Source organism: Oreochromis niloticus, linkage group LG14 (genome assembly GCF_001858045.2).
Source record: "Oreochromis niloticus isolate F11D_XX linkage group LG14, O_niloticus_UMD_NMBU, whole genome shotgun sequence".
NCBI lineage: Eukaryota > Metazoa > Chordata > Actinopteri > Cichliformes > Cichlidae > Oreochromis > Oreochromis niloticus.
This window is the reverse complement of record NC_031979.2, coordinates 17,079,210-17,103,929: the sequence shown is the minus strand read 5'-3', so window position 1 is coordinate 17,103,929 and position 24,720 is coordinate 17,079,210. Positions and strand designations below refer to the sequence as shown.

General features: G+C 39.6%; 1 protein-coding gene across 34 annotated transcripts in view; it reads right to left on the bottom strand.

Annotated features, from left to right (window-relative positions):
* LOC100702702 (von Willebrand factor A domain-containing protein 5A) overlaps positions 1 to 24,720 on the bottom strand; it is a 221,118-nt gene that overhangs the window by 96,612 nt on the left and 99,786 nt on the right. For 5 of the 34 annotated variants that reach the window (XM_025897985.1, XM_019367317.2, XM_025897987.1 and 2 more), the window contains 8 exons: positions 12,924 to 12,953; positions 12,641 to 12,673; positions 12,517 to 12,564; positions 11,787 to 11,825; positions 11,507 to 11,539; positions 10,433 to 10,578; positions 9,341 to 9,464; positions 8,171 to 9,224 (listed from right to left, as the gene is read on the bottom strand). The exons of 23 other annotated variants lie outside the window; for them this stretch is intronic. In XM_025897985.1, the coding sequence (XP_025753770.1) occupies positions 9,145 to 9,224; positions 9,341 to 9,464; positions 10,433 to 10,578; positions 11,507 to 11,539; positions 11,787 to 11,825; positions 12,517 to 12,564; positions 12,641 to 12,673; positions 12,924 to 12,953 (533 nt within the window). In that variant the 3' untranslated portion in view covers positions 8,171 to 9,144. Of the gene's footprint in view, positions 1 to 8,170; positions 9,225 to 9,340; positions 9,465 to 9,565; positions 9,664 to 10,319; positions 10,579 to 11,506; positions 11,540 to 11,786; positions 11,826 to 12,516; positions 12,565 to 12,640; positions 12,674 to 12,923; positions 12,954 to 13,474; positions 13,696 to 14,442; positions 14,547 to 14,631; positions 14,791 to 24,720 lie in introns of those variants that run through there. 6 more of the 34 variants (XM_025898008.1, XM_025898017.1, XM_025897983.1 and 3 more) reach the window with 6 other exon arrangements.

Here is a 24,720-nt window from a genome sequence, read left to right as displayed (position 1 = left end):
TGTAAATAACTCATGAAAGAATAAAGTTACGTTGCAACCAAGCACACCATTGTTTTTCTTGTGACATTACCAATAAGTTTGATGTGTCACATGGCCCTCTTCCTATTGAAAAAACAAAAGTTGTATCCAAGATGGCCGACTTCTAAATGGCCACCATGGTCACCACCCATCTTGAGGAGTTTGCCCCCTCACATATACTAATGTGCCACAAACAGGACTTTAATATCACCAACCATTCCCATGTTATTACGGTGTATCCATATAAATGGCCCACCCTGTAGTTGTTGTTTTGTGGTTTCACCTGTGAGAACCTGAATTCTTCTTCACCAGATCTATCACTTCTTTGGTGTTCCCCACCTCTCCATCAGTAAAGACAAACAGCTAGAGAGGAGAGTTGACACATAAGGACATAACATCAGACCCACAAACACACAGCTTGTTCTGAGAGCTGAGTTAGGTTTCAGAAATGGTAAATGTTTCTTATATAGCACTTTCTTACTTTGCTTGGGCACTCAAACCTCTTTATACAATATGTATCATTCAATCATTCACAAAGAAAGAAAAAAACAAAATCAGTGAATACAAGCACTTTTTCCAAATCTAAGTGCTGTATATCCAACTTAAGTTTTCTAAAGTTCCCAGGAAATTAATGTAAATGTGTTTGTGTTACCTGTCGAGGCTGATTGGGAATGCAGGGCTGGCTGTAAATATGTTTGAGGGGCTGCAGGATCTCAGTTCCTCCAAGATTAGCCTCCATCTGCTGAACTGTCTTCAGAGCCTCCTCCATGGTCTGCTGGCTGTACTCCACACTCTTACTGCCATCACAGAAACACATGCACCAAAACATCCATTCAGATACTTAACAAAGACAGCAGGACTTTTCTTGGGCTGACTGATATAAGGGAGAGACTCACGGGAAGATGTGTTCATATCCAGACCCAAAACTGTAAATGTTGAAATAGCAGCCCATTGGTAAGCTCTTCAACAGGAGCAGCAGAGTATCCTTAAGAGAACACGGACAAGATGATGAGCCCACTGTGTGAGAGGAACACTAGGAAAGACTTTCTGACTGTAATAACTTAATAAAGATACCCTGGCACTGCTGATGCAAGTTTCCTGCTGCTTGCTGTTTGTGACATAATCGTCCATACTTCCGGACCGATCCATTAAAAACACAAACTCCCCACATGAAGCCATTGAAGACATCACAGACTGGGGGAATTCAGGGTACAGACTCACCATCACTACTGGATCACCCATCAGAGAGCCTGAGAAATAAGACAGAAACAATTTAAAACATTTCAATGTTTATTCAAACTCCTGACTTGAAGAGTAAAGATAATTAACTTTTTATTTGCAGACCAACTACTTCACTCATTTTCACTCACCTGGCTCAGCAGAGGCCTGTCCTGCCTCCACCACAGCAGTGGGCTGGTGGGCATCTTTGTAATAAATCAGCAGTTCAACATCTCTGTCAAACTTGTGTCCTGCAGCCAAATTGACCTGCACACCACAAACACATTCATGTTTAGTTCTCAGTAATAAGTACAGAGCAGACACATCAGCACTCTGCCTACCGTGGCCTGGGTTTGATCAGTGTTGAGGTACTGGAGAGGGTCCAGGGAACAGTTGGACTCTACTTTAGAGATTGGACGAGGTGAGGACACTCGGGCAGAGAAAGACAGGCTGTAGGGCACCAGAGAGGCTGGAACAGAAGTCACCTGGACTCCTGCACCTTCACTACCTGTACACAACATCAGGTTAGAATTGCTCTAAATAATAAGGCTTTAATTAGCAAGATTTTTTTTTTTTTTTTTTTTTTTTTACACATACAAAAATAATGTAAACCTGTTCTTAGATGCCATATTTATTTTTGTTTCAAAGTAAAAGTAAAAGTGTTTTTGTTTCACTAAAAATTCCCATGTTTTACATAAACTATGTACACTAGTTTAAAGCTGTCAAGGTGTTCATGAATAAACAGAACATCAAAGCTTAAGTTACTGACAATTTAGTTTAATTCCATTCAATACAATGTTATTTATATAGCACCAAATCACAACAACAAGGTGCTTATCCATGTGTTCTGCAAATGACTTACATATTTGATGAATGTAAACAGACACCACTGCAAACTGGGACATGCTCCACTCTTAATTTATAACAATGTTGGTAAAATAATTAAATATCCATTAAAAATTTTACATATTCTCATTTCAGTTACAACTTTTAAAGCTGATAGAAATTCTACACAGTGACCATCTATTTACTCAATGCATCTTCCTCTGCTTTCTAAAAAAAAAGTTTATATTCTGACAAATAGATTTGAAAGAAAAATCACTTTTTGTGCTAGAAAATGAATTAGAAGCTTGACTGTTTCTGCCATATATTGTGTTCTGTCTGTATTGTGAGGTTGGTTCAAGACCTAATATGGTTTAACCATTTCTGGTCCAAGTATTTTGAAGTGTTCCTACCCTGAGGCTGGTATCGAGGGTTGAGCACAGCAGGCAGACAGAACCTCAGACCATCATCAGCCTGCACAGCCAGCTCAGTCACGTACTCCAACCTGATGTAGGCGCTCTCTCCTGGAGGCAGACTGCCCACACTCAGAGAGAATATATCTGGACTCTGATCACTCTCCTCCAATAGGAAGGCCTGCTGACCGGAGCTCAGAGCATCATCATACTCCTCATGAGCCTGAAGGACAGGTGACACATGTCAGTGACATTCACTGTGTTTATTGTTGTTTTGAATCTTACTTACAATCAGGTTATATTTACTGCCCAGCTCACCTTCTGTTTCTCCTTCACCTCAGCTACAATCTGTGTCTGTCCGATCTTAGCACTGAAATGACAGACAGCAGCATCTCCAGGCAGAGGGAAGACAAAAACAGCCTCTAATGGTTTGTCCTCCTTATTCTCGTAGTTCAGAGTGGAGACCACCGTAGCCACATGGTCCCTCACCTCCAGCTCCACCTCAATGCTCTTCAGAGGAACTAAAAGAAACAGAATCAGGTTATATATAAACCATATATGCTTTACAAATGGTTGTTTCACACATGTTGGATTTATATCTGTAATTTCTTTGAAATTCAGAAGAAGGAATGGGATAATATTGTTAACCTCTGTTTCATACTTTGTGGATTTTTGTATTAAGTGTGTCAAGTCATTGGAATATGTATATGATAGTGAGCATGTTGGGGATTGGGCTGAGGCTATTGAAACTGTCAAGCAAAGACTCATAGCCTTGAAGAGGTATACCAGAGAAACAGAAGGCAGGAGAATAAACCAGCTGTTCTCCACAGAATGATCCAAGGTGTACTCTCAGTGGCAGCTGAACAAAATGAGAACTGCCCCACCAAGGCCAGATACAGAGCAAAACTGGAAGAGGATCTGGGAGAAGGAAGCAACTCATAACGACAATGCTCAGTAACTACAGACCACAACAACCTCCCCGAATAGGATCTTTAAAAAGCTTAAAAAACTGACTGTACTCAATGAGCGTCTCTCAGCACAAATAAACCAGCTGCTAATGGATGAGAGACACCCAGAATGGCTAGCTGACCAGACAGTCCTGATCCCCACCGATCAACAGGAATTCCATGAGGATGTGGCAAACAACACTAGAGGTCAACTTCAACCAACTGCACAAGTCACCATCAAGTGTGGGATTTACCAAGAATATGCTCTGTCCCCACTGCTGCATAGGCCTGAACCCCCCCCGTGAGATCATTAACAAGACTGGCTACAGATACTATGGAATGGACCAATCATCAGCCATCTCCTCTACATGGATAACATGAAGCTGTATCCTAGGAGTGAGCAAGACATCGTTTCACTAGATACCCCAGGCAGCAGAAACCTGAGAAATAAGAGGAGCAAAGAGAAGAACCATCATGGAAGGACAGGCCTCTGCACGGTATTTACCACCGTCAGGTAGAAGTAGCTGACATCCAGACATCCTACCAGTGGCTTGACAAAGCTGGACTGGAAGAGAACACAGAGGCACGAATCATGGCAGCACAGGAACAAGTTCTAAGTACAAGATCCATGAAAGCAGGGGTCTGTCACACCAGTCATGACCCCAGGTGCAGGCTGTGTAAATATGCCCCTGAAAAAAATCCAGCACATAACAGCAGGGTGCAAATTACTAGCAGGCAAGGCATACATGGAACGCCATAACAAAGTGTTCGGCATAGTATACAGAAACGTCTGTGCAGAGTGTGACCTGGAAGTCCCGAGGTCAAAATGGGAGATGCCCACTAGGATGGTTGAGAATGACCAATCCTGTGGGATTTCCAGACACAGACAGACTGATGGCTAACCAACAGGACATAGTAGTGGTGGACAAGCACAAGACAGACACAGTTATAGATGTAGCTATACTGACTGACAGCAACATCAGGAAGAAGGAACACAAGAAGCTGATGAAGTACCAAGGGCTCAGAGAAGAGCTTGAGAAGATCTGGAGGATGAAGGCAACAGTGGTCCCAGTGGTAATTAGAGCACACAATGCAGTGATCCCCAAGCTGGGCGAGTGGCTCCAGCAGATCCCAGAAAACAACATCTGTCCAGAAGTGTGCAGTCCTGGGAACTGCAAAGATATTGCACAGGACCCTCAAGCTCCCAGGCCTCTGGTAGAGGACCCAAGGTTGAAGGATAAAGACTGTCCACAGGGCAAGTGTGGAATTAGTAAATAATAAATGTTTATAATAGTACAAATGATAGAAGTCTTTACATTTGAATATTAGATGAATGAAAAGAGGGTGCAGAGAAAACAGAAGACTCTTTATTTTCCGTCATTACCTGGTTCCTTCTGGAGAGTTAGCAGACCACAGCGGTTTATCATCGTATCTGTGAAACAAAAACATTTAAGGACTGTGAAATAAAATTTATAGTGGCTGTGCATTCCAGGCATTCCTTAGCTATGTAGATATTAAAAAATATTTCCAGATTAATCTGGTCATATAATGTTGTAGTTATGATTAAATCAATGAATAATAACAAACTGATGAGCTGACTTGCAGTAGTGTAATTGTTTTTATAGTTAATGTTCGAGAGTTAAAATGTTCACCTAGTTTTCCTCTGACAAAGCTAATAACCAGTGGCAGCAGGATCTCTCGTCAACATCCAAGTTAGGACTAACCATTACTTCCATTCTCTAGTTATCTTTTTCTTGTGATCAGCCTTACTGACATTAAAAACAGCACAAATAACTCAGAATGAATGCAACTGTTCGTTGCAGCTATACAGACTTTTTAGGTAATCAAAATATATCAGTACACATTATTTATGTTGTGTTCATGACAAACTCATTTAGGGCCATTTTGATGCCATTAGTAAACAAGTGAAATACTCACACAACCAGCCAGTTCGTTTCAAGAATGATCAGGAACAGCGCAAACTAGCTGCTCAGAACCCTGTAATCCAATGACAGAGTAAGTCACGTGACAACAAAAATAACACTTTGGAAGTGCAGGTTTCACACATCTGAAAAAAGCGAATCTCGTGTAGTTAGACGTTCACCTGACAAACACGGTGCGTGTTTCTAAGGTAATGGCAACTCGGCCTTTAGTTTTGGTTTGTTGTGGTCTGTGTCGTGCGTTGTGTCTCCAGGAACAGATACGAAGTTCAACTCAACACTGCTTTCTGTGCACAAGCTGGATATGAAAAATAAGACTAAAACCCTCGCTGGAGATAACAGGTATCATGAATGTAGCTATTAACTTTTTTTTTAAGTCGGTCTTTCCGCAGGAGGGTCTGCGAGCACTCGCGATAGAAACGGCGTTTAACTAGTCACGTGACGTTTCTTACGCGTACAGCGCAATCCAGTCAGACTTCATCAGGTGATGATGATAAAACGATAATTAAAAATCTATAACAAACAGTATATCATAGTAAAAAGAGCACTGTTGGAAATAAGAAAACATTTCTTGCTGCAGAAAATTTGCAATGTCATTCACCATTTTAACGCGGAGTGCGCTCTCAGTGCTGCTGTTTACTCCTAACTTGACGTCTTATTAACCATTTAAATCGTCTAAACATAATTTTAATGACTTGGCACACGTCTACTAAAATTGAGTCTTCTCTTCTACAAAGATGCGCATTAATATGGCGACTCTGCGACCAGAAGCATCTGTATTATGTTGCCACGGATTATTATACACGTTGGAAAACGCCACCAGAAAACACGAAAATCAGTTAAGCGGCAGCACCGGGGACTTCTCCGACCCTCTGCTAACTTCAAGTCAGAGGACTTTCCTGTCCCGACGATGAATGGCATCTCTTTGTACAGTGTGACTGTGCACCCACCCGATAATTTGTGACACTTCAATCGTTCCGTTTTGTGAAACTGCATAGGTTATACTGCATGTTTTTGACTGTTATCCGAAAACATTTTTTAAAAAAGACAATAATGAATCCTGAAATAAAACCCGATGATGTGACATTAGGAATGAACTAACTCATAAAGAACGGAATGGTTAAAACAAACCTGTGAGATATGAAAATGTGGCGCTGGAGACCGCTAGTGAAGAATGATGTGCAATAGAAGCTTACTTCTATGGACAGACCAGTGACTGTAGAAAACAGACGTGTGTATCCTGACAGGTTTCATTTTCTTTTTCTTCCTCTTTATACTGTTTAGTGGCGGCTGGCAAACAGCAAAATGGTGCATTATCGCCACCAACTGGTGTGGAGTATCGAGATGTAACTGTCTCCTCTCTCCTGTTCCTCTCTGTCCTTCTCATTTTTTCTATTTCCCTTTGTATTTTATAAAACCATCGCCCTTTCCTTTCTTCCTCCCATTGCTTTTGCCACCTTTCTTTTATTTTGTGCCATTTTCTACTCTTGATTGCTGTCCTACTAACACTGATTTCCATGTCCATAATGGTCTCTTTGTAGCTTCCTTTGCTGTTCTGTCTGCCATAATCATTTCCCTTAACTCTATGATGCGCTGGTACCCATATGAGGGTGACCATAAGCCCTATCATAGTAATTCTATATAATGTTTGCTGAGTCTCTATCAGAATGTGAGGTCTGCAATCTGAGTGACTGTCTTGCAAACTTACCAATGATGAAATTGAGTCTGAGCATATCACTGATCTTAGTGGTCTTGCATCGTCAATCCATTGAACAGTATTGAAACTATTTCTCCCGTGTACACTGATGAATCATCACTGATCCCTTTTCTTACTTATGAATATAAATACTAAAAATAAATATACAATAATAGTAATGAATCCAATGAAGAACACCAACATCAAAAAGATAATAAAGTCAATCGGCAATCAAAAAAAGAGAATTAATTTTTACTGTACATATCTTTCATTAATCAGCATAAATACCCACCTAAACATTTAGTTGGCTCACAGATGTAGAAATTGTTCAAAAGAAAATTCCAAGAAATTCTGATTATATAGCACTCATAACAGGGTATATAATACAACAGCGAATTGAAGGCAGTATGGTGTAATTAGATCTGCTCCTGTTGACTAGCCCTGAAGGTTAAGCCACTTTGAAAACAAGATGTAAAAATCAAAAGTGGCTTTATTGCTGAAGTTAGATAAGAAAATAAAACAACCACTCACAAACTCACAAGTGAGGCTCATTTGGCTTGTAAGAAAGAACATTGAAAATGTGTGGCTATTATCTGGTCTTTTAGCTATTCGTGTTCAAACATTGCTGCAAATGTGAATGTGCAATGAAATAGTGTGTGTGTGTGTGTGTGCGCGTTTATTGAAAACTAAAGTTTCACTGCAAACATTGCATATGTTCAAACTTTACTATAATTTTTTTTTCACAGTATTTCTTCTTGTAACATAGTGACTGTGCACCCACCCAATACTATGTGACACTTTATCTTAGGACCCATGGCAAACATTAGCTCAATCAGTTGCTTCATTTATTAAAACTTTACTGAAAAGATTCTGTGCTTTTGGCCTGCAGGGCCAGAAAGATTATCTGGACAGTTTTACTGCAGGTCCCTGTTCTTGTAACAGTGTTTACACTATGAATCACAGACTGACTGTGCTAGTTCCTTGTAGATGAGGACCTGGGCAATTGGGTATATTGCCTGTACTATACAATATGGCTTAAGTGCTAAAATGTTAATGTGCATACCTTTTATTATTCAACATACACAATTTTTCCCAAACATTTAGTAGTCTGTCAGATTATGGAAATATATGTTTATTGAGTTGCATTAGATTTCATAGCATTTCTATCTAAACATTAAGCAGACAGATAAACCTGATTACAAAATATGACTAAACCTGTAAATAAAACATTCACTCCGTTTTCAGCTTTCTTCAGAGTTTTCAAAAGTATTTGCAACTTAAAAGGGAAAAAAAGCAAAATATTATGTTCACATAATCATTCAATTTGCTGTGCTGGTAAATGAATAGTTAGGCACACAGGCGATACTGCAGCACACCTGATATGACATACATTGCACTCTTTCCTATTGTAAGCCATGATCCCCACAGCCTCAGTGATGGGCCCACTGGCTCTTTCTTACCTAACCACACCTAGCCACTAACACTGCTGGTGCCATTTTCCCCCAAATAATAAAAATGCTGTCTTTTGTAATTGCTGACTTGAGCCAGGCCCTGTGGGTTGGCTATATATTTTTTTCCTTTGCTTCAGATAAAAAAACCAAACCACTGGTTGTTCCATCATCCTAACTGACAAATTAGCATATATCGACTCAATGTTAGCATTTTGTGGATAAAAAGGAAAAATCTGCAAGAGAAACAAAATGTCATCAATATTGTTTAATTTCAATGTGACCATATAAACAGCGCTATAAGATAAAATTAGGACTTTGTCTAGAAGTAGGCATAAAAAGTTAACTTTGATTTGGGACTGTAACACAAGCATTTTGAATTAGAACCTTTCTCAGAAGAACAACATGAAGTGGAATGTATAAAAACAAGTAAAAAGTAACAAATTATGAACAACATCGCCATATGGTGATGGAAAACAGGAATAAAAACATACAATTTAAATGAGTTGCCATAATAACTGCTTGTTTTTTGAAACGATTCTGATTATATAACAATTACAATAGGGTAAATAGCACAAAAATGAATTAAAAGCCATATGGCATGATTCGCCAATCCTGAAGGTGAATCCACTTCGAGAAAACCTAGAGTCCCAGAGCTTCTTTCTTTATGCTGCAACCCAACAGGACATTTCCAGATTCCACACACTCTGACACACATGGCGCTAAAATGAAAACGTAAGTTATTATACGAATAAGGAGAGGGCTGATTTTTTTTTTTTTTTGTGGTTTCAAACAGTGTTTAAAAGAATACTTTATTTGATATTATCATTGTTTCTACCATTTTGAGCACGGAGCCATGAGGCAGCCTTCAAAGCCAGAAACTCCCACTCATCCTTTGCATCCATCTTGAAAGCATGAAGCCAGACCAGAGCCAGAATGGTGGCCCACACTTCACTGTTGGCCTAATTCATCAAATGAACACATGAAAATCATGATCTCACTTTCTACAACTGTGCTAACATAAAGTAAAATAAGGCACTGAAATGTGTTCAGTAGTTCTGACTGATGAGAAAACACTTTCTGCAGTGCAGCTCTGTGGATACTTAGGAGAGTCATTACAACCAATATTTTATCCTGTGATATTTACAGATTTGTTTTCATGCGCCAAGGCAGGGGCTACATTTAGTTTACTTCTTTTTGTTATATTTGTTATATTGTACTTCCATGTTTTTAATTGCATCCTATGTTTTGTTGTTCAAATTATCCAATCAATTTTATTTTAAATCTCATATTATCATTTTGTGTTATTACTTAAATTGACAGCCAGTGTTAACTGAAAATGTTGATTTAGTTTTAGTTTTAGTCAGTTGTTTTACTAAACATTTATTTTTATTTATAATTTAGGCGTCTAAATTTAGATTTGGTCAGCTAAATATTATAAGATTATAGTAGATATAGTTTATTCAGCTGATTAAAATCTAATGTATAGTGTAAAGGTTTGTTGTATTTTTGCTGGTAAGAGATGCTCCAAATGGTTTACAAAGCATCTTATTTTCTTTAATATCACATGCAAAATCTGTCCAGGTCTTCTTTTCCTGTTCTTCTTTTCAATGTTTTCATGATAAACAGGGAGCATGGGAGTTTCCCCCTGCTTGTCGGTGGCAGATCAAATTGTGGGTGTCTAACTAATCTAACAAGGAGATCCCTTCTGATTTTATCACGTCCAAATTCGCCTCACCTTCCTACACAACTTAATTAGTTCTGATTGGATTTCGTCTCTCTAGAAAATTTTCATCTCGTTTTTATTCGTTAGTGAAACTGTCAATACATTTCAAGTTTCTGTCTTCCTGCGTTCGTTTTTATTGTGTTTTGTTTTTCCCTCACAAAGGTTATTGATGAAAATTATGACAAAAATGACAATTCAGCCCACCGTTCTGGGTTTGATCTTTTCCACCTGCTGACTGGTCTTTCCCAGTGCAGTAGCCAGACCAGGATCAAGCAGCCAGGAGCCAGACGCCTTCTGGAGGGAGACTAAGTGCATGAAAGGGTCTCTGGGTGGTTGCTTGGGTAACGCAACTGGAAAATCAAAGATTAAACAAAAGCCAGACCTCAATATGGTGATAGATAAGAAAACACAATTCTACATGACAGAGGATAGCAAAAATGTAACAGTGTACATAAGGCTTCCACACAGCAAATTAAGAGTTTTCAACAGAAACTGAAGAAAGACTAAAACTGGAAAGAAAAAAAAGATAGCTTTATTTTTTTCAATGTGTATACCACAAATAGGTTGATATTTTTAATGTTTTTATCAAACAATAGCTTCTAAATGTAAACAGCAAGAAGATTTGGGATGACACACACACATACTGTGGATCATATAATTTCCTCTGTGGTTATTATATGAGCCATATTTATAGAACAAATATTTTTTGAGCTTACAGTCAGCTTTTTTCGTACCCAACATAGATTTTACTGCAAGGTAGGCGTTCATCACCATGATGTTTGTATAAAAACAGTATATTTAAAATATTATATTTGAATTTGTTCAAATATTGTTTAAAAATTGGGTCAAGACATTTGCTGAAGAATTTGTCATTAATGGGACTTAAAGGGACTTTCATAGTTTTTACTCTTTTCCACAGAAAAAACTGAAAAGTTCCAAACTATAAAGTGACACATTAACACCTCCTACCCCCCACGTGTACACATATGATCTAAATCTTTTCTAAATCCCACAAAGACATGGCAGCTGGAAATACAAGTTTTAGATTTGAAATCACAGTTTTAACACAATCTTATATTTAACATTTAAAATCTGACTAAATAAGAAAATGACTTTCACACAGGTGGAATCAGACGGACGTTGAACTTGGTATTAAAATGTAGATGAAAATGAGACATTTCAAATGCTTTAACTTGTTTTGACCAGTTACCCATCCCACATTTCATTTTAGAACTGCATAGATAGCTTGTCTTAAACTTCCATTCAGCTTGTACTTACAGTCATCCAGGAAACCACCGCAAAAACTATCTGCTGTGAAGTCAAGATGAAAAACATGGAGTCAGCAATTTCATAATAGTAAATGAAAAAGAATAAATAAAGTACAGACATTATATACAGCCCAATACAATGACTATGATAGCAAATACTGCCGATGCTGTCCATAGAGCATTTCATATTTAAAATTTTCAAGTTAAACAGAGTAAAACAGAAAACATTTATTTTTAGAAATGCACTGATGTGCAGATGTGTGTTACACTGACATTCAGCTTTTACTTACACGTATCTGGTATTGAACACATTGCCATGGAGGAGCCAACTAGGATGTAAAAAAATGGGAAAAATAAATAATAAATAATAAAAAAAATTAAATATTTTATAAGACTTTTTTCAAAGGGTGTGTTTTCATGTCATTGATTTAAACACTGATTAAATGTTTGGGATCTTCATGTAGTCAGTCCGGATGCTTCCTCACCTACCTCCAAGGTCCCTGCAGTATTTACAAAGCTTGATCACCATGCTTGATTTTCAGATTGTTTAATTTTCATTGTTCTTCTGTGTTTAGTTTCTTCCTATCAGTATTTTGATTCCTTGTAACAAACCCTTTGAAGAAAACAAGCCACATTTTGCTTTAACTGGCATGTTTTTGGATTCTGACTTCAGGAACCTCTAAACTGGTTCTAATGTTCTGCTACAAGTTATCATTGAAGTACTTTTATTCATGTTGATCAGCCTTTGTCTTCAGGTTGTGTGTGACAATTAGTTTTTGCTTTTGTAGTAACAAATGCATAATTCCTCTAATACTCTTCATACTCAAAATAAAACTAAAATCTTCTGATTGCTAATTTTTAAAATACTGGGATACTGCCGTGTCTCTCTGCTCTTAACATTATCACTGCCCTGCTTTCATTCACTCAGCTGCAGGTATACATGTGTTAAATCTCAGGGATGTAGCAAACGTCCATGCACACACGTACCTTCAAACGCCAATAACTCTGCTTTGTACTTACTTCTTCTTATAGGAGGAGCAGGCAATGCTGATCCAAATCTTGGTGTCACTTTAAGATTAAAAAATTGTGGATTGTGATTTTACTGCGCAGATGTGTGGTGTTCTGCCATTCACTCTTTACTTACCCCCAAGACACGGAATACGTCTGTTCTCTAAATCTACCATGAAATCAAGATGAAAAACATGGAGTCAGCAATTTCATAATAGTAAATGAAAAAGAACAAATAAAGTACAGACATTATATACAGCCCAATACAATGACTATGATAGCAAATACTGCTGATGCTGTTCATAGAGCATTTCATATTTAAAATTTTCAAGTTAAACAGAGTAAAACAGAAAACATTTATTTTTAGAAATGCACTGATGTGCAGATGTGCGTTACACTGACATTCAGCTTTTACTTACACGTATCTGGTATTGGCAGGGAGGAGCAACCTAGGATGTTAAAAAATGAGATTAAAATATTTTTTGCGAATTTTTTCAAAGGCTTTTTTTCATGTCATTGATTTAAACACTATTAAATGTTTGGGATCTTCATGTGGTCAGTCCGGATGCTTCCTCACCTACCTCCAAGGTCCCTGCAGTATTTACAAAGCTTGATCACCATGCTTGATTTTCAGATTGTTTAATTTTCATTGTTCTTCTGTGTTTAGTTTCTTCCTATCAGTATTTTGATTCCTTGTAACAAACCCTTTGAAGAAAACAAGCCACATTTTGCTACTTTCATTCACATTTTTACTTCATGCTAATTTCTGATCTGTGGAGATCACTTTGGAAAACAAGCAACTACTACCTAACTGGTTTGGTTTTTAAGTTAAGTTTTTTAGGATTTAGAATTAACTCTAATATTCTGCAGTTAAAGCTGTCATTACATTCGCCTCATTGAAGTTCGGCCATCTTTATCTTCAGAGCTGTGGCTCACAGAGTTTTAGTTTGGGGATTTAAAATAAACTCACTGGGTGTCGGAATATTTCTGCGCACAAGAGGTCCTTGGATCACCCTGCTGTTGTCTTTGTTGACAGCAATGAAGGCAGTGAAAGAACTGCTCACTCCTGATTGGACACTGAGCCGCACTAACTTTTTCTTCACTTCTCCATCTTGCTGTCCTCTACTTTCTCTCTCCTCCATCTCCAGTGAGCGAATCAAAGTCCGAGCACCCAACCTGTGGACTGTTAATCTGCAGACATGACACAAAAAACATCTTCTGTTCTAATGTCTATTATTTTACTAGATTAACTTATCAGTAACTTTGTCTATACCACTGCATCCTCTTCAGGGTCCTACAGAGGTGAAGTTTAATCCACCACTTTGGGAAAGAATCACAATGATAACATATCAAGTTTATCTGAAGACAGTAGAGTGATCCAATATATACATGGATACAAACATACATACATTGAAATGCATGCATGCATTCATGAACTTTAGTTAATCAAGTTTAGTTCGTAAACATTATAAAGTGTTTACTGTATATTGTAGAAAATTGTTTAATGTATAATGTTACCATTTTTATTTTAATGAAATGACGTATGCCCATTCTTATGTTTACTTTTTAGACACTCATCATCAAGCTCAGCAATAATAGGGTTTAAGATGTTAGAGTTAAATTCCCCTTTAAATTTTTGGTTAAAATAGCTTCATTTATTCCTGTGTTTTCTGAATCATGAAATTTGAACTAAGAGAAATGAAGCCAGTTGGTTTTGGGCAGATAATGGCTGCAACTGGAATATTAAATGAGTAAACGCTATTGTCAGAATATCAAACATAGAAATACACTGTAATTCCTCATTGTCTCTAATGATGAAAAAAGGATGTGGTAAAACCAGGTCATAAAAATATCAAAGATATGCACAGTAATATGTTTGTGCATCTTAAATAAAGTAAACCAAACCAAAAGGGTGCTGTTGTTATTAAACTGTTTTACCCAGTGTCCTCTGCAGGTCTGAGACTGAAGTGCAGCTGGTTCTCAGAGGGATGACCTGCCAGGCTGTACTTCACCGTCACACAGCCCTCTGCTGCCTCTGAACTCTGACACAGAAACACAGGGTTAGAAGTCACATTATTTACTGTCATCAAATACCTAAACAACAACATGAGAAGGTGCTGCTCCTACCTGTCCAGTGAGCTGGGCATAAATCAGTGACCTCTGACCCTGGAAAATGGCTGTGACTGGTGGAGAGAGGACAGTGACAGACACTTCCTTTGGTAAATCCCATGTGACTGAGATGTCGACCACAGTCGGCTGCAGAGCAAATCGCAGCGACTGCATCACCTGAAAAATAAGGAAAAACTCTCCAAATATACACAAACAGCTGGAACAGACTTTTTACTCACTGCAGGTCTGATGTCAAATATGTATCTGCTGCTGCTGCTGCTGCTGCAATGCTTAACTTGTTTTCTTTTTGTGTTTAATGTCTTACTTTTGGTTGCATCCTGTCAGTCCCTGTGATGAACTGAGCATGACCTCCTCCTTCTTTGGCCATCCCATTGATGAGAGCAGAGCTGGCCCCTTCCCCAATCCCAAAAGAAAAACACCTGCAATACAACAGTTTTCTAAATAGAGGACATGTTGGACATTCTGGATATTGTGTAGATATAGTTGTTGTTTTGTGGTTTCACCTGTGAGAACCTGAATTCTTCTTCACCAGATCTATCACTTCTTTGGTGTTCCCCACCTCTCCATCAGTAAAGACAAACAGCTAGAGAGGAGAGTTGGCACATAAGGACAAAACATCAGACCCACAAACACACAGCTTGTTCTGAGAGCTGAGTTAGATTTCAGAAATAGTAAATATTCCTTATATAGCACTTTCTTACTTTGCTTGGGCACTCAAACCTCTTTATACAATATGTATCATTCAATCATTCACAAAGAAAGGAAAAGACAAAATCAGTGAATACAAGCACTTTTTCCAAATCTAAGTGCTGTATATCCAGCTTAAGTTTTCTAAAGTTCCCAGGAAATTAATGTAAATGTGTGTGTGTTACCTGTCGAGGCTGACTGGGAATGCAGGGCTGGCTGTAAATATGTTTGAGGGGCTGCAGGATCTCAGTTCCTCCAAGATTAGCCTCCATCTGCTGAACTGTCTTCAGAGCCTCCTCCATGGTCTGCTGGCTGTACTCCACACTCTTACTGCCATCACAGAAACACATGCACCAAAACATCCATTCAGATACTTAACAAAGACAGCAGGACTTTTCTTGGGCTGACTGAAATGACGGAGAGACTCACGGGAAGATGTGTTCATATCCAGACCCAAAACTGTAAATGTTGAAATAGCAGCCCATTGGTAAGCTCTTCAACAGGAGCAGCAGAGTATCCTTAAGAGAACACGGACAAGATGATGAGCCCACTGTGTGAGAGGAACACTAGGAAAGATTTTCTGACTGTAATAACTTAATAAAGATACCCTGGCACTGCTGATGCGAGTTTCCTGCTGCATGCTGTTTGTGATATGATAGTCCATACTTCCAGATCGATCCATTAGAAACACAAACTCTCCACATGAACCCATTGAAGACATCACAGACTGGGGGAACTCAGGGTACAGCCTCACCATCACTACTGAATCACCCATCAGAGAGCCTGAGAAGTAAGACAGAAACTATTTAAAACATTTCAATGTTTATTTAAACTCCTGACTTGAAGAGTAAAGATAATTAACTTTTTATTTGCAGACCAACTACTTCACTCATTTTCACTCACCCGGCTCAGCAGAGGCCTGTCCTGCCTCCACCACAGCAGTGGGCTGGTGGGCATCTTTGTAATAAATCAGCAGTTCAACATCTCTGTCAAACTTGTGTCCTGCAGCCAACGTGACCTGCACACCACAAACACCTTCATATTTAGTTCTCAGTAATAAGTAACAACCACACACAGCAGAAACAGCACTCTACCTACCGTGGCCTGGGTTTGATCAGTGTTGAGGTACTGGAGAGGGTCCAGGGAACAGTTGGACTCTACTTTAGAGATTGGACGAGGAGAGGACACTCGGGCAGAGAAAGAGAGAGTGTAGGGCACCAGAGAGGCTGGAACAGAAGTCACCTGGACTCCTGCACCTTCACTACCTGTACACAACATCAGATTAGAAATGCTCTAAATAATAGTTTAAAGCTGCCAAGCTGTTTTTGAATAAACAGAACATCAAAGCTTAAGTTACTGACAATTTAGTTTAATTCCATTCAATACAATATTATTTATATAGCACCAAATCACAACAACAAGGTGCTTATCCATGTGTTCTGCAAATGATTTACATATTTGATGAATGTAAACAGACACCACTGCAAACTGGGACATGCTCCAGTCTTAATTTATAACAATGTTGGTAAAATAATTAAATATCCATTAAAAATTTTCCATATTCTCATTTCAGTTACAACCTTTAAAGCTGATAGAAATTCTACACAGTGACCGTCTGTTTACTCAATGCATCTTCCTCTGCTTTCTAAAAAAATGTTTATATTTTGACAAATATATTTGAAAGAAAAATCACTTTTTGTGCTAGAAAATGAATTAGAAGCTTGACTGTTTCTGCCATATATTGTGTTCTGTCTGTATTGTGAGGTTGGTTCAAGACCTAATATGGTTTAACCATTTCTGGTCCAAGTATTTTGAAGTGTTCCTACCCTGAGGCTGATATCGAGGGTTGAGCACAGCAGGCAGACAGAACCTCAGATCATCATCAGCCTGCACAGCCAGCTCAGTCACGTACTCCAACCTGATGGAGGCGCTCTCTCCTGGAGGCAGACTGCCCACACTCAGAGAGAATATATCTGGACTCTGATCACTTTCCTCCAATAGGAAAGCCTGCTGACCAGAGCTCAGGGCATCATCATACTCCTCACGAGCCTGAAGGACAGGTGACACATGTCAGTGACATTCACTGTGTTTATTGTTATTTTAAATCTTACTTATAATCAGGTTATATTTACTGTCCAGCTCACCTTCTGTTTCTCCTTCACCTCAGCTACAATCTGTGTCTGTCCGATCTCAGCACTGAAATGACAGACAGCAGCATCTCCAGGCAGAGGGAAGACAAAAACAGCCTCTAATGGTTTGTCCTCCTTATTCTCGTAGTTCAGAGTGGAGACCACTGTAGCCACATGGTCCCTCACCTCCAGCTCCACCTCAATGCTCTTCAGAGGAACTGACAGAAGCATGATCAGGTTATACATAAACCATATATGCTTTACAAATGGTTGTTTCACACATGTTGGATTTATATCTGTAATTTCTTTGAAATTCAGAAGAAGGAATGGGATAATATTGTTAACCTCTGTTTCATACTTTGTGGATTTTTGTATTAAGTGTGTCAAGTCATTGGAATATGTATATGATAGTGAGCATGTTGGTGATTAGGCTGAGGCCATTGAAACCGTCAAGCAAAGACTCATAGCCTTGAAGAGGTATACCAGAGAAACAGAAGGCAGGAGAATAAACCAGCTGTTCTCCACAGAACCATCCAAGGTGTACTCTCAGTGGCAGCTGAACAAAATGAGAACTGCCCCACCAAGGCCAGATACAGAGCAAAACTGGAAGAGGATCTGGGAGAAGGAAGCAACTCATAACGACAATGCTCAGTAACTACAGACCACAACAACCTCCCTGAATAGGATCTTAAAAAAGCTTAAAAAACTGACTGTACTCAATGAGCGTCTCTCAGCACAAATAAACCAGCTGCTAATGGATGAGAGACACCCAGAATGGCTAGCTGAAGACCAGACAGTCCTGATCCCCACCGATCAACAGGAATTCCATGAGGATGTGGCAAACAACACTAGAGGTCAACTTCAACCAACTGCACAAGTCACCATCAAGTGTGGGATGGCTGTAGCTCAGGAGGTAGAGCAGGTCATCTGCTGATCGGAAGGTTGTTGGTTCGATTCCTGCCCCCCCCCCAGTCTGCATGCCCAAATATCCTTGGGCAAGATACTAACCCTGACTTGCTCTCCGATGCATCCATCGGAGTATGAATGTGTGTGAGTGTAAGTTAGTGAAAAGCACTAACAAAAAGCACAGAGTACTTGTGTGTATGGGTGAATGTGGCGTGTTGTATAGAGCACTTTGAGTACTCCAGGAGAGTAGAAAAGCGCTATATAAGAATCAGTCCATTTACCATTTACCAAGAATATGCTCTGTCCCCACTGCTGATCTGCATCGGTCTGAACCCCCCAGTGAGATCATTAAAAAGACTGGCTACAGATACATACTATGGAATGGACCAATCATCAGCCATCTCCTCTACATGGATAACATGAAGCTGTATCCTAGGAGTGAGCAAGACATTGTTTCACTAGATACCCCAGGCAGCAGAAACCTGAGAAAGAAGAGGAGCAAAGAGAAGAACCATCATGGAAGGAGAGGCCTCTGCACAGTATTTACCACCGTCAGGTAGAAGTAGCTGACATCCAGACATCCTACCAGTGGCTTGACAAAGCTGGACTGAAAGAGAACATAGAGGCACGAATCATGGCAGCACAGGAACAAGTACAAGATCCATGAAAGCAGGGGTCTGTCACACCAGTCATGACCCCAGGTGCAGGCTGTGTAAATATGCCCCTGAAAAAATCCAGCACATAACAGTATGGTGCAAATTGCTAGCAGGCAAGGCATACATGGAACGCCATAACAAAGTGGCCGGCATAGTATACAGAAACGTCTTTGCAGAGTGTGGCCTGGAAGTCCCGAGGTCAAAATGGGAGATGCCCACTAGGATGGTTGAGAATGACCGAGCCAAGATTCTGTGGAATTTCCAGACACAGACAGACTGATGGCTAACCAACAGCACATAGTAGTGGTGGACAAGCACAAGACAGCCATAGTTATAGATGTAGCTATACTGACTGACAGCAACATCAGGAAGAAGGAACACAAGAAGCTGGTGAAGTACCAAGGGCTCAGAGAAGAGCTTGAGAAGATGTGGAGGATGAAGGCAACAGTGGTCCCAGTGGTAATTGGAGCACACAATGCAGTGATCCCCAAGCCGGGCGAGTGGCTCCAGCAGAAAACAACATCTGACCAGAAGTGTGCAGTCCTGGGAACTGCAAAGATATTGCACAGGACCCTCAAGCTCCCAGGCCTCTGGTAGAGGACCCAAGGTTGAAGGATAAAGACTGTCCGCAGGGCAAGTGTGGAATTAGTAAATAATAAATGTATATAACAATACAAATGATAGAAGTCTTTACATTTGAATATTAGATGAATGAAAAGAGGCTGCAGAGAAAACAGAAGATTCTTTATTTTCCATCAGTACCTGGTTCCTCCTGGAGAGTTAGCAGACCACAGCGGTTTATCATCGTATCTGTGAAACAAAAACATTTAAGGACTGTGAAATAAAATTTATAGTGGCTGTGCATTCCAGGCATTCCTTACCTATGTAGATATTATAAAAAAAAATTCCAGATTAATCTGGTCATATAATGTTGTAGTTATGATTAAATCAATGAATATAACAAACTCTGATGAGCTGACTTGCAGTAGTGTAATTTTTTTTATAGTTAATGCTCGAGAGTTAAAATGTTCACCTAGTTTTCCTCTGACAAAGCTAATAACCAGTGGCAGCAGAATCTCTCGTCAACATCCAAGTTAAGACTAACCATTACTTCCATTCTCTAGTTATCTATTTCTTGTTATCAGCCTTACTGATATTAAAAACAGCACAAATAACTCAGAATGAATGCAACTGTTCGTTGCAGCTATACAGACTTTTTAGGTAATCAAAATATATCAATACACATTATTTATGTTGTGTTCATGACAAACTCATTTAGGGCCATTTTGATGCCATTAGTAAACAAGTGAAATACAACCAGCCAGTTCGTTTCAAGAATGATCAGGAACTAGTCACGTGACGCTTCTTACGCGTACAGCGCAATCCAGTCAGAGACTTTATGAAGTGATGATGATAAAACGATAATTAAAAATCTATATAAAAAAAACAGTATATCATAGTAAAAAGAGCACCGTTGGAAATAAGAAAACATTTCTTGCTGCAGAAAATTTGCAATGTCATTCACCATTTTAACGCGGAGTGCGCTCTCAGTGTTGCTGTTTACTCCTAACTTGACGTCTTATTAACCATTTAAATCGTCTAAACATAATTTTAATGACTTGGCACACGTCTACTAAAATTGAGTCTTCGCTTCTACAAAGATTCGCATTAATATGGCGACTCTGCGACCAGAAGCATCTGGATTATGTTGCCACGGATCATCTTACACGTTGGAAAACGCCACCAAAAACACGAAAAAACAGTTAAGCGGCAGCACCGGGGACTTCTCCGACCCTCTGCTAACTTCAAGTCAGAGGACTTTCCTGTCCCGACGATGAATGGCATCTCTTTGTACAGAGTGACTGTGCACCCACCCGATTATATGCGACACTTCAATCGTTCCGTTTTGTGAAACTGCATAGGTCATACTGCATGTTTTTGACTGGGATCCGAAAACGTTCTTTTAAAAAAAAAAAAAAAGACAATAATGAATCCGGAAATAAAACCCGATGATGTGACATTAGGAATAAACTAACTCATAAAGAACGGAATGGTTAAAACAAACCTGTGAGATATGAAAATGTGGCGCTGGAGACCGCTAGTGAAGAATGATGTGCAATAGAAGCTTACTTCTATGGACAGACCAGTGACTGTAGAAAACAGACGTGTGTATCCTGACAGGTTTCGTTTTCTTCCTCTTTATACTGTTTAGTGGCGGCTGGCAAACAGCCAAATGGTGCATTCTCGCCACCGAGATGTAACTGTCTCCTCTCTCCTGTTCCTCATTTTTTCTATTTCCCTTTGTATTTTATAAAACCATCGCCCTTTCCTCTCTTCCTCCCATTGTTTTTGCCACCTTTCTTTTTTATTTTGTGCCATATTCTTGCTGTCCTACTAACACTGATTTCCATGTCCATAATGGCCTCTTTGTAGCTTCCTTTGCTGTTCTGTCTGCCATAATCATTTCCCTTAACTCTATGATGCGCTGGTACAAGGGCTGGACTGGGGCAAAAAAAGACAGCCTGGGCATTTTGACTAGTGACCGGCCCACCATGGTATTATAGGAAAAGCCATAAAGCCTATATAATAAATTTAAAACTACACTGTCCTCCCTATCCTAAACAGTACTTAGCAAAAATATAAAACAACCTAATTTGTAATTACATATACCTAATAGTGTTACCAAGTCCCAGCAAAAAAAGAAAAAAAAATAGGGAACCACTCCCCCCACCCTCTGCCTCCAGATGCTTTTGACAAAACTGATTTTAAAACGGTAAAAGGACAGAATATTATTAGTGCTTTTTGTTTTTTTCCTTTTGCCTGTCCCGTTTTTTTCTTTAGCTATCAGAATTGTTGTCTGAAGGCAAACGAAGATGCCCAACGGATTTATCCAAGTGAATCATCACAGCCTTGCAGTATTGGTCCATTTGATCAACCTTTGTTTTTATTATTTATTTTATTTTCAGTTGTTACAGATGGGACAGACATGACTGGGGACAGGAAAGGGAGAAAGAAAGAGAGGAAGGAAAAGAAAAACAGAGGGGAAGAGGGACAGTGAGAAAGGGCACTTAAAAAGGAAAAAAAAAATCACCCGGATCACCTGTTGAGAAAAAAAAAGAAAAGAAAAGAGAAAACAAGCAAAAAAAAAAAAGGGAGAGAGACCAACATAATAAACACAACACCATTGCTTTAGTCTAGCTAAGTGTAAGTGACAGTAAATACTAAATATTGAATGTTGTTGTACAACACACAGGACCGACAGCGCACGTTGTGCTTTGAGGTAGCAGCCAAGATAGGTGTAGTTTGTGTGAACACCAGTGTTGGGCAAGTTACTTTGAAAAAGTAATTCAATTATAGTTACTAGTTACTTCTTCAAAAAAGTAACTGAGTTGTTACAGTATTCTAAAAGTAATTAATTACTTGAAAAGTAACTATTGCGTTATTTAAAAAAAAAAAAAACGTTTAACCCTCTGGGGTCCAGGGTACAATTGGCCATTTTTTAACTACTTTTGATTTTCCCTCCACATTTTACCTTTAAAAACTATTTACTTTGCCTTGTTTGGTATCATTCTTTTTAGCACAACCTCACATGCGTGAATTTACAGTTATGTTTTCATTTTGACATACTGTATTAACACAATTGATCTAAAATCAGACAAAAAACATAAAATCAGAGTAGAAAAAGTGATATTTTTACTGTAACAACCATAAACATCTTTAATGAATCATATTTCATAACTTCAAATATTAATTGTCAATTTTAAAATTCTATGCACAAGTTTTGCAAACAACAAAGTTATTTGCATCCATTTACCTTTTACCCTTTTCTAGAATAACCATTTCAAACTATTTATAGAACAATCAGCGATGCCACACAAATTATTTGTGCCACTGAAAAAAAAATAATTTCTGTCCACTATAAAGGAGAACATCACAGCCCGATACCTGCAGGTCTGACAGCAGCAGGTGTATCACTGCTGTTTCTACCTGGAGACAGCAGTCACCTCATTGTTCTGACACACAACACAAAACTATCCACAACACTACACACTAACTACACAAGACAACACATTAACTACACACTCCGAACACGCTAAACGTCACAAATCTCTCACATCTCAAAACTCACTCTCTCTCTTTTTCTGCTCTCTCTCTCTCTCTCTTTCTCGCCGTCACTCCTAAAACTTCCCCTGTTTGGTTTTTTTTTGCTCATAAGCAGAGAGTGCTTGCTAGCGCTAACGTGGCGAAACTATTGAGGAAAAAACGCCGCGTATATACAGTACTGTATTGTTTATCATGACTCTGGTTTTACGTGGCCTATCGACACAATTTAAAAACTGGTATATATCACCTTGTTGCTTTGTCTTTAAGTGGTCACGTGATTGGCTTACCACGAATACTTTATTCTTCTGCTTCAGTCAAACAGCAGCACTCATGCGATTGTTTTGCCCCCTGAGCTCCAGGTGTTGTGCTAGACAGTGATCGTGATTGCCCTCCGCGGGAGCGCGCAGCTGCTTAAAGCTGTAGCGTCCAGATTACTTACAGCTGCTTCCGTGCAACTGATATAAGATGCGGTAAGCTGAACACAGCTTCAACCGTCTGTTTGTTGAAAAATAGTAACGGACCGCGTTTCCTTGTTAGTAACTGTAACGCCGTTGTAACGATAGGAATAGTAATTAGTTAGATTACTCGTTACTGAAAAAAGTAACGCCGTTAGTAACGCCGTTATTCCCATCACTGGTGAACACCCACCTGTGTGGATGAGCGCGCTTGTGTTCAAAAGGTTTCTCCATGTAACGATCTGCTAGAGCAGGGGTAGGGAACTCCAGGCCTCGAGAGCCGGTGTCCTGCAGGTTTTAGATGTGTCCTTGATCCAACACAGCTGATTTAAATGGTTAAATTAGCTCCTCAAAATGTCTTGAAGTTCTCCAGAGGCCTGATAATGAACTAATCATTTGATTCAGGTGTGGTGACCCAGGGTGAGATCTAAAACCTGCAGGGCACCGGCAGCTCGTCCAAGATGGACGAGCTGGCCCTGATGAGAAGCATGAACAGAGACTTTGCCTCCTCCTGTGTCTTATGTTTTAAGGAGTCGTGGCTCTGTGAGGACATCCCGGACTGCGCGCTCAAACTGGAGGGTTTTCATCTGCTGCGCGCGGACTGGCAGGCCTCTCTCTCTGGTAAGACCACAGGTGGAGGTGTCTGCTTCTACATTGATAGTGGCTGGTGCACAGATGTAACAGTGATTGCTCAGCACTGCTCTTCCTCTCTGGAATACCTTTTTATTCACTGCAAACCGTTTTATTCTCCACGGGAGTTTGCTTCATTCATCTTGGCCGCTGTTTACATCCCGCCAGATGCGGATGTGCAGGCATCGTGAAGCAGATACTGCACATGGAGCGGACATTCCCGGACTCTCTCATTATTGCTCTTGGGGACTTTAACAAAGCCAATCTGAGCCAAGAGCTTCCCAAATACAAGCAGTATATTAAATGCCCGACCAGAGAGGAGAGGATATTGGACCACTGTTACAGCACAATCAGCGGGGCCTATCGAGCGGTGCCCCGCGCTTCACTCGGACTTTCTGACCACGTCATGATCCACCTGATCCCCGCGTACAGACAGAGGCTGAAGCTCTCCAAACCTGTCATGAAGACTAAAAAACTGTGGAGCAACGAGGCTGTGGAGGAGCTTTGCACGTGTTTGGA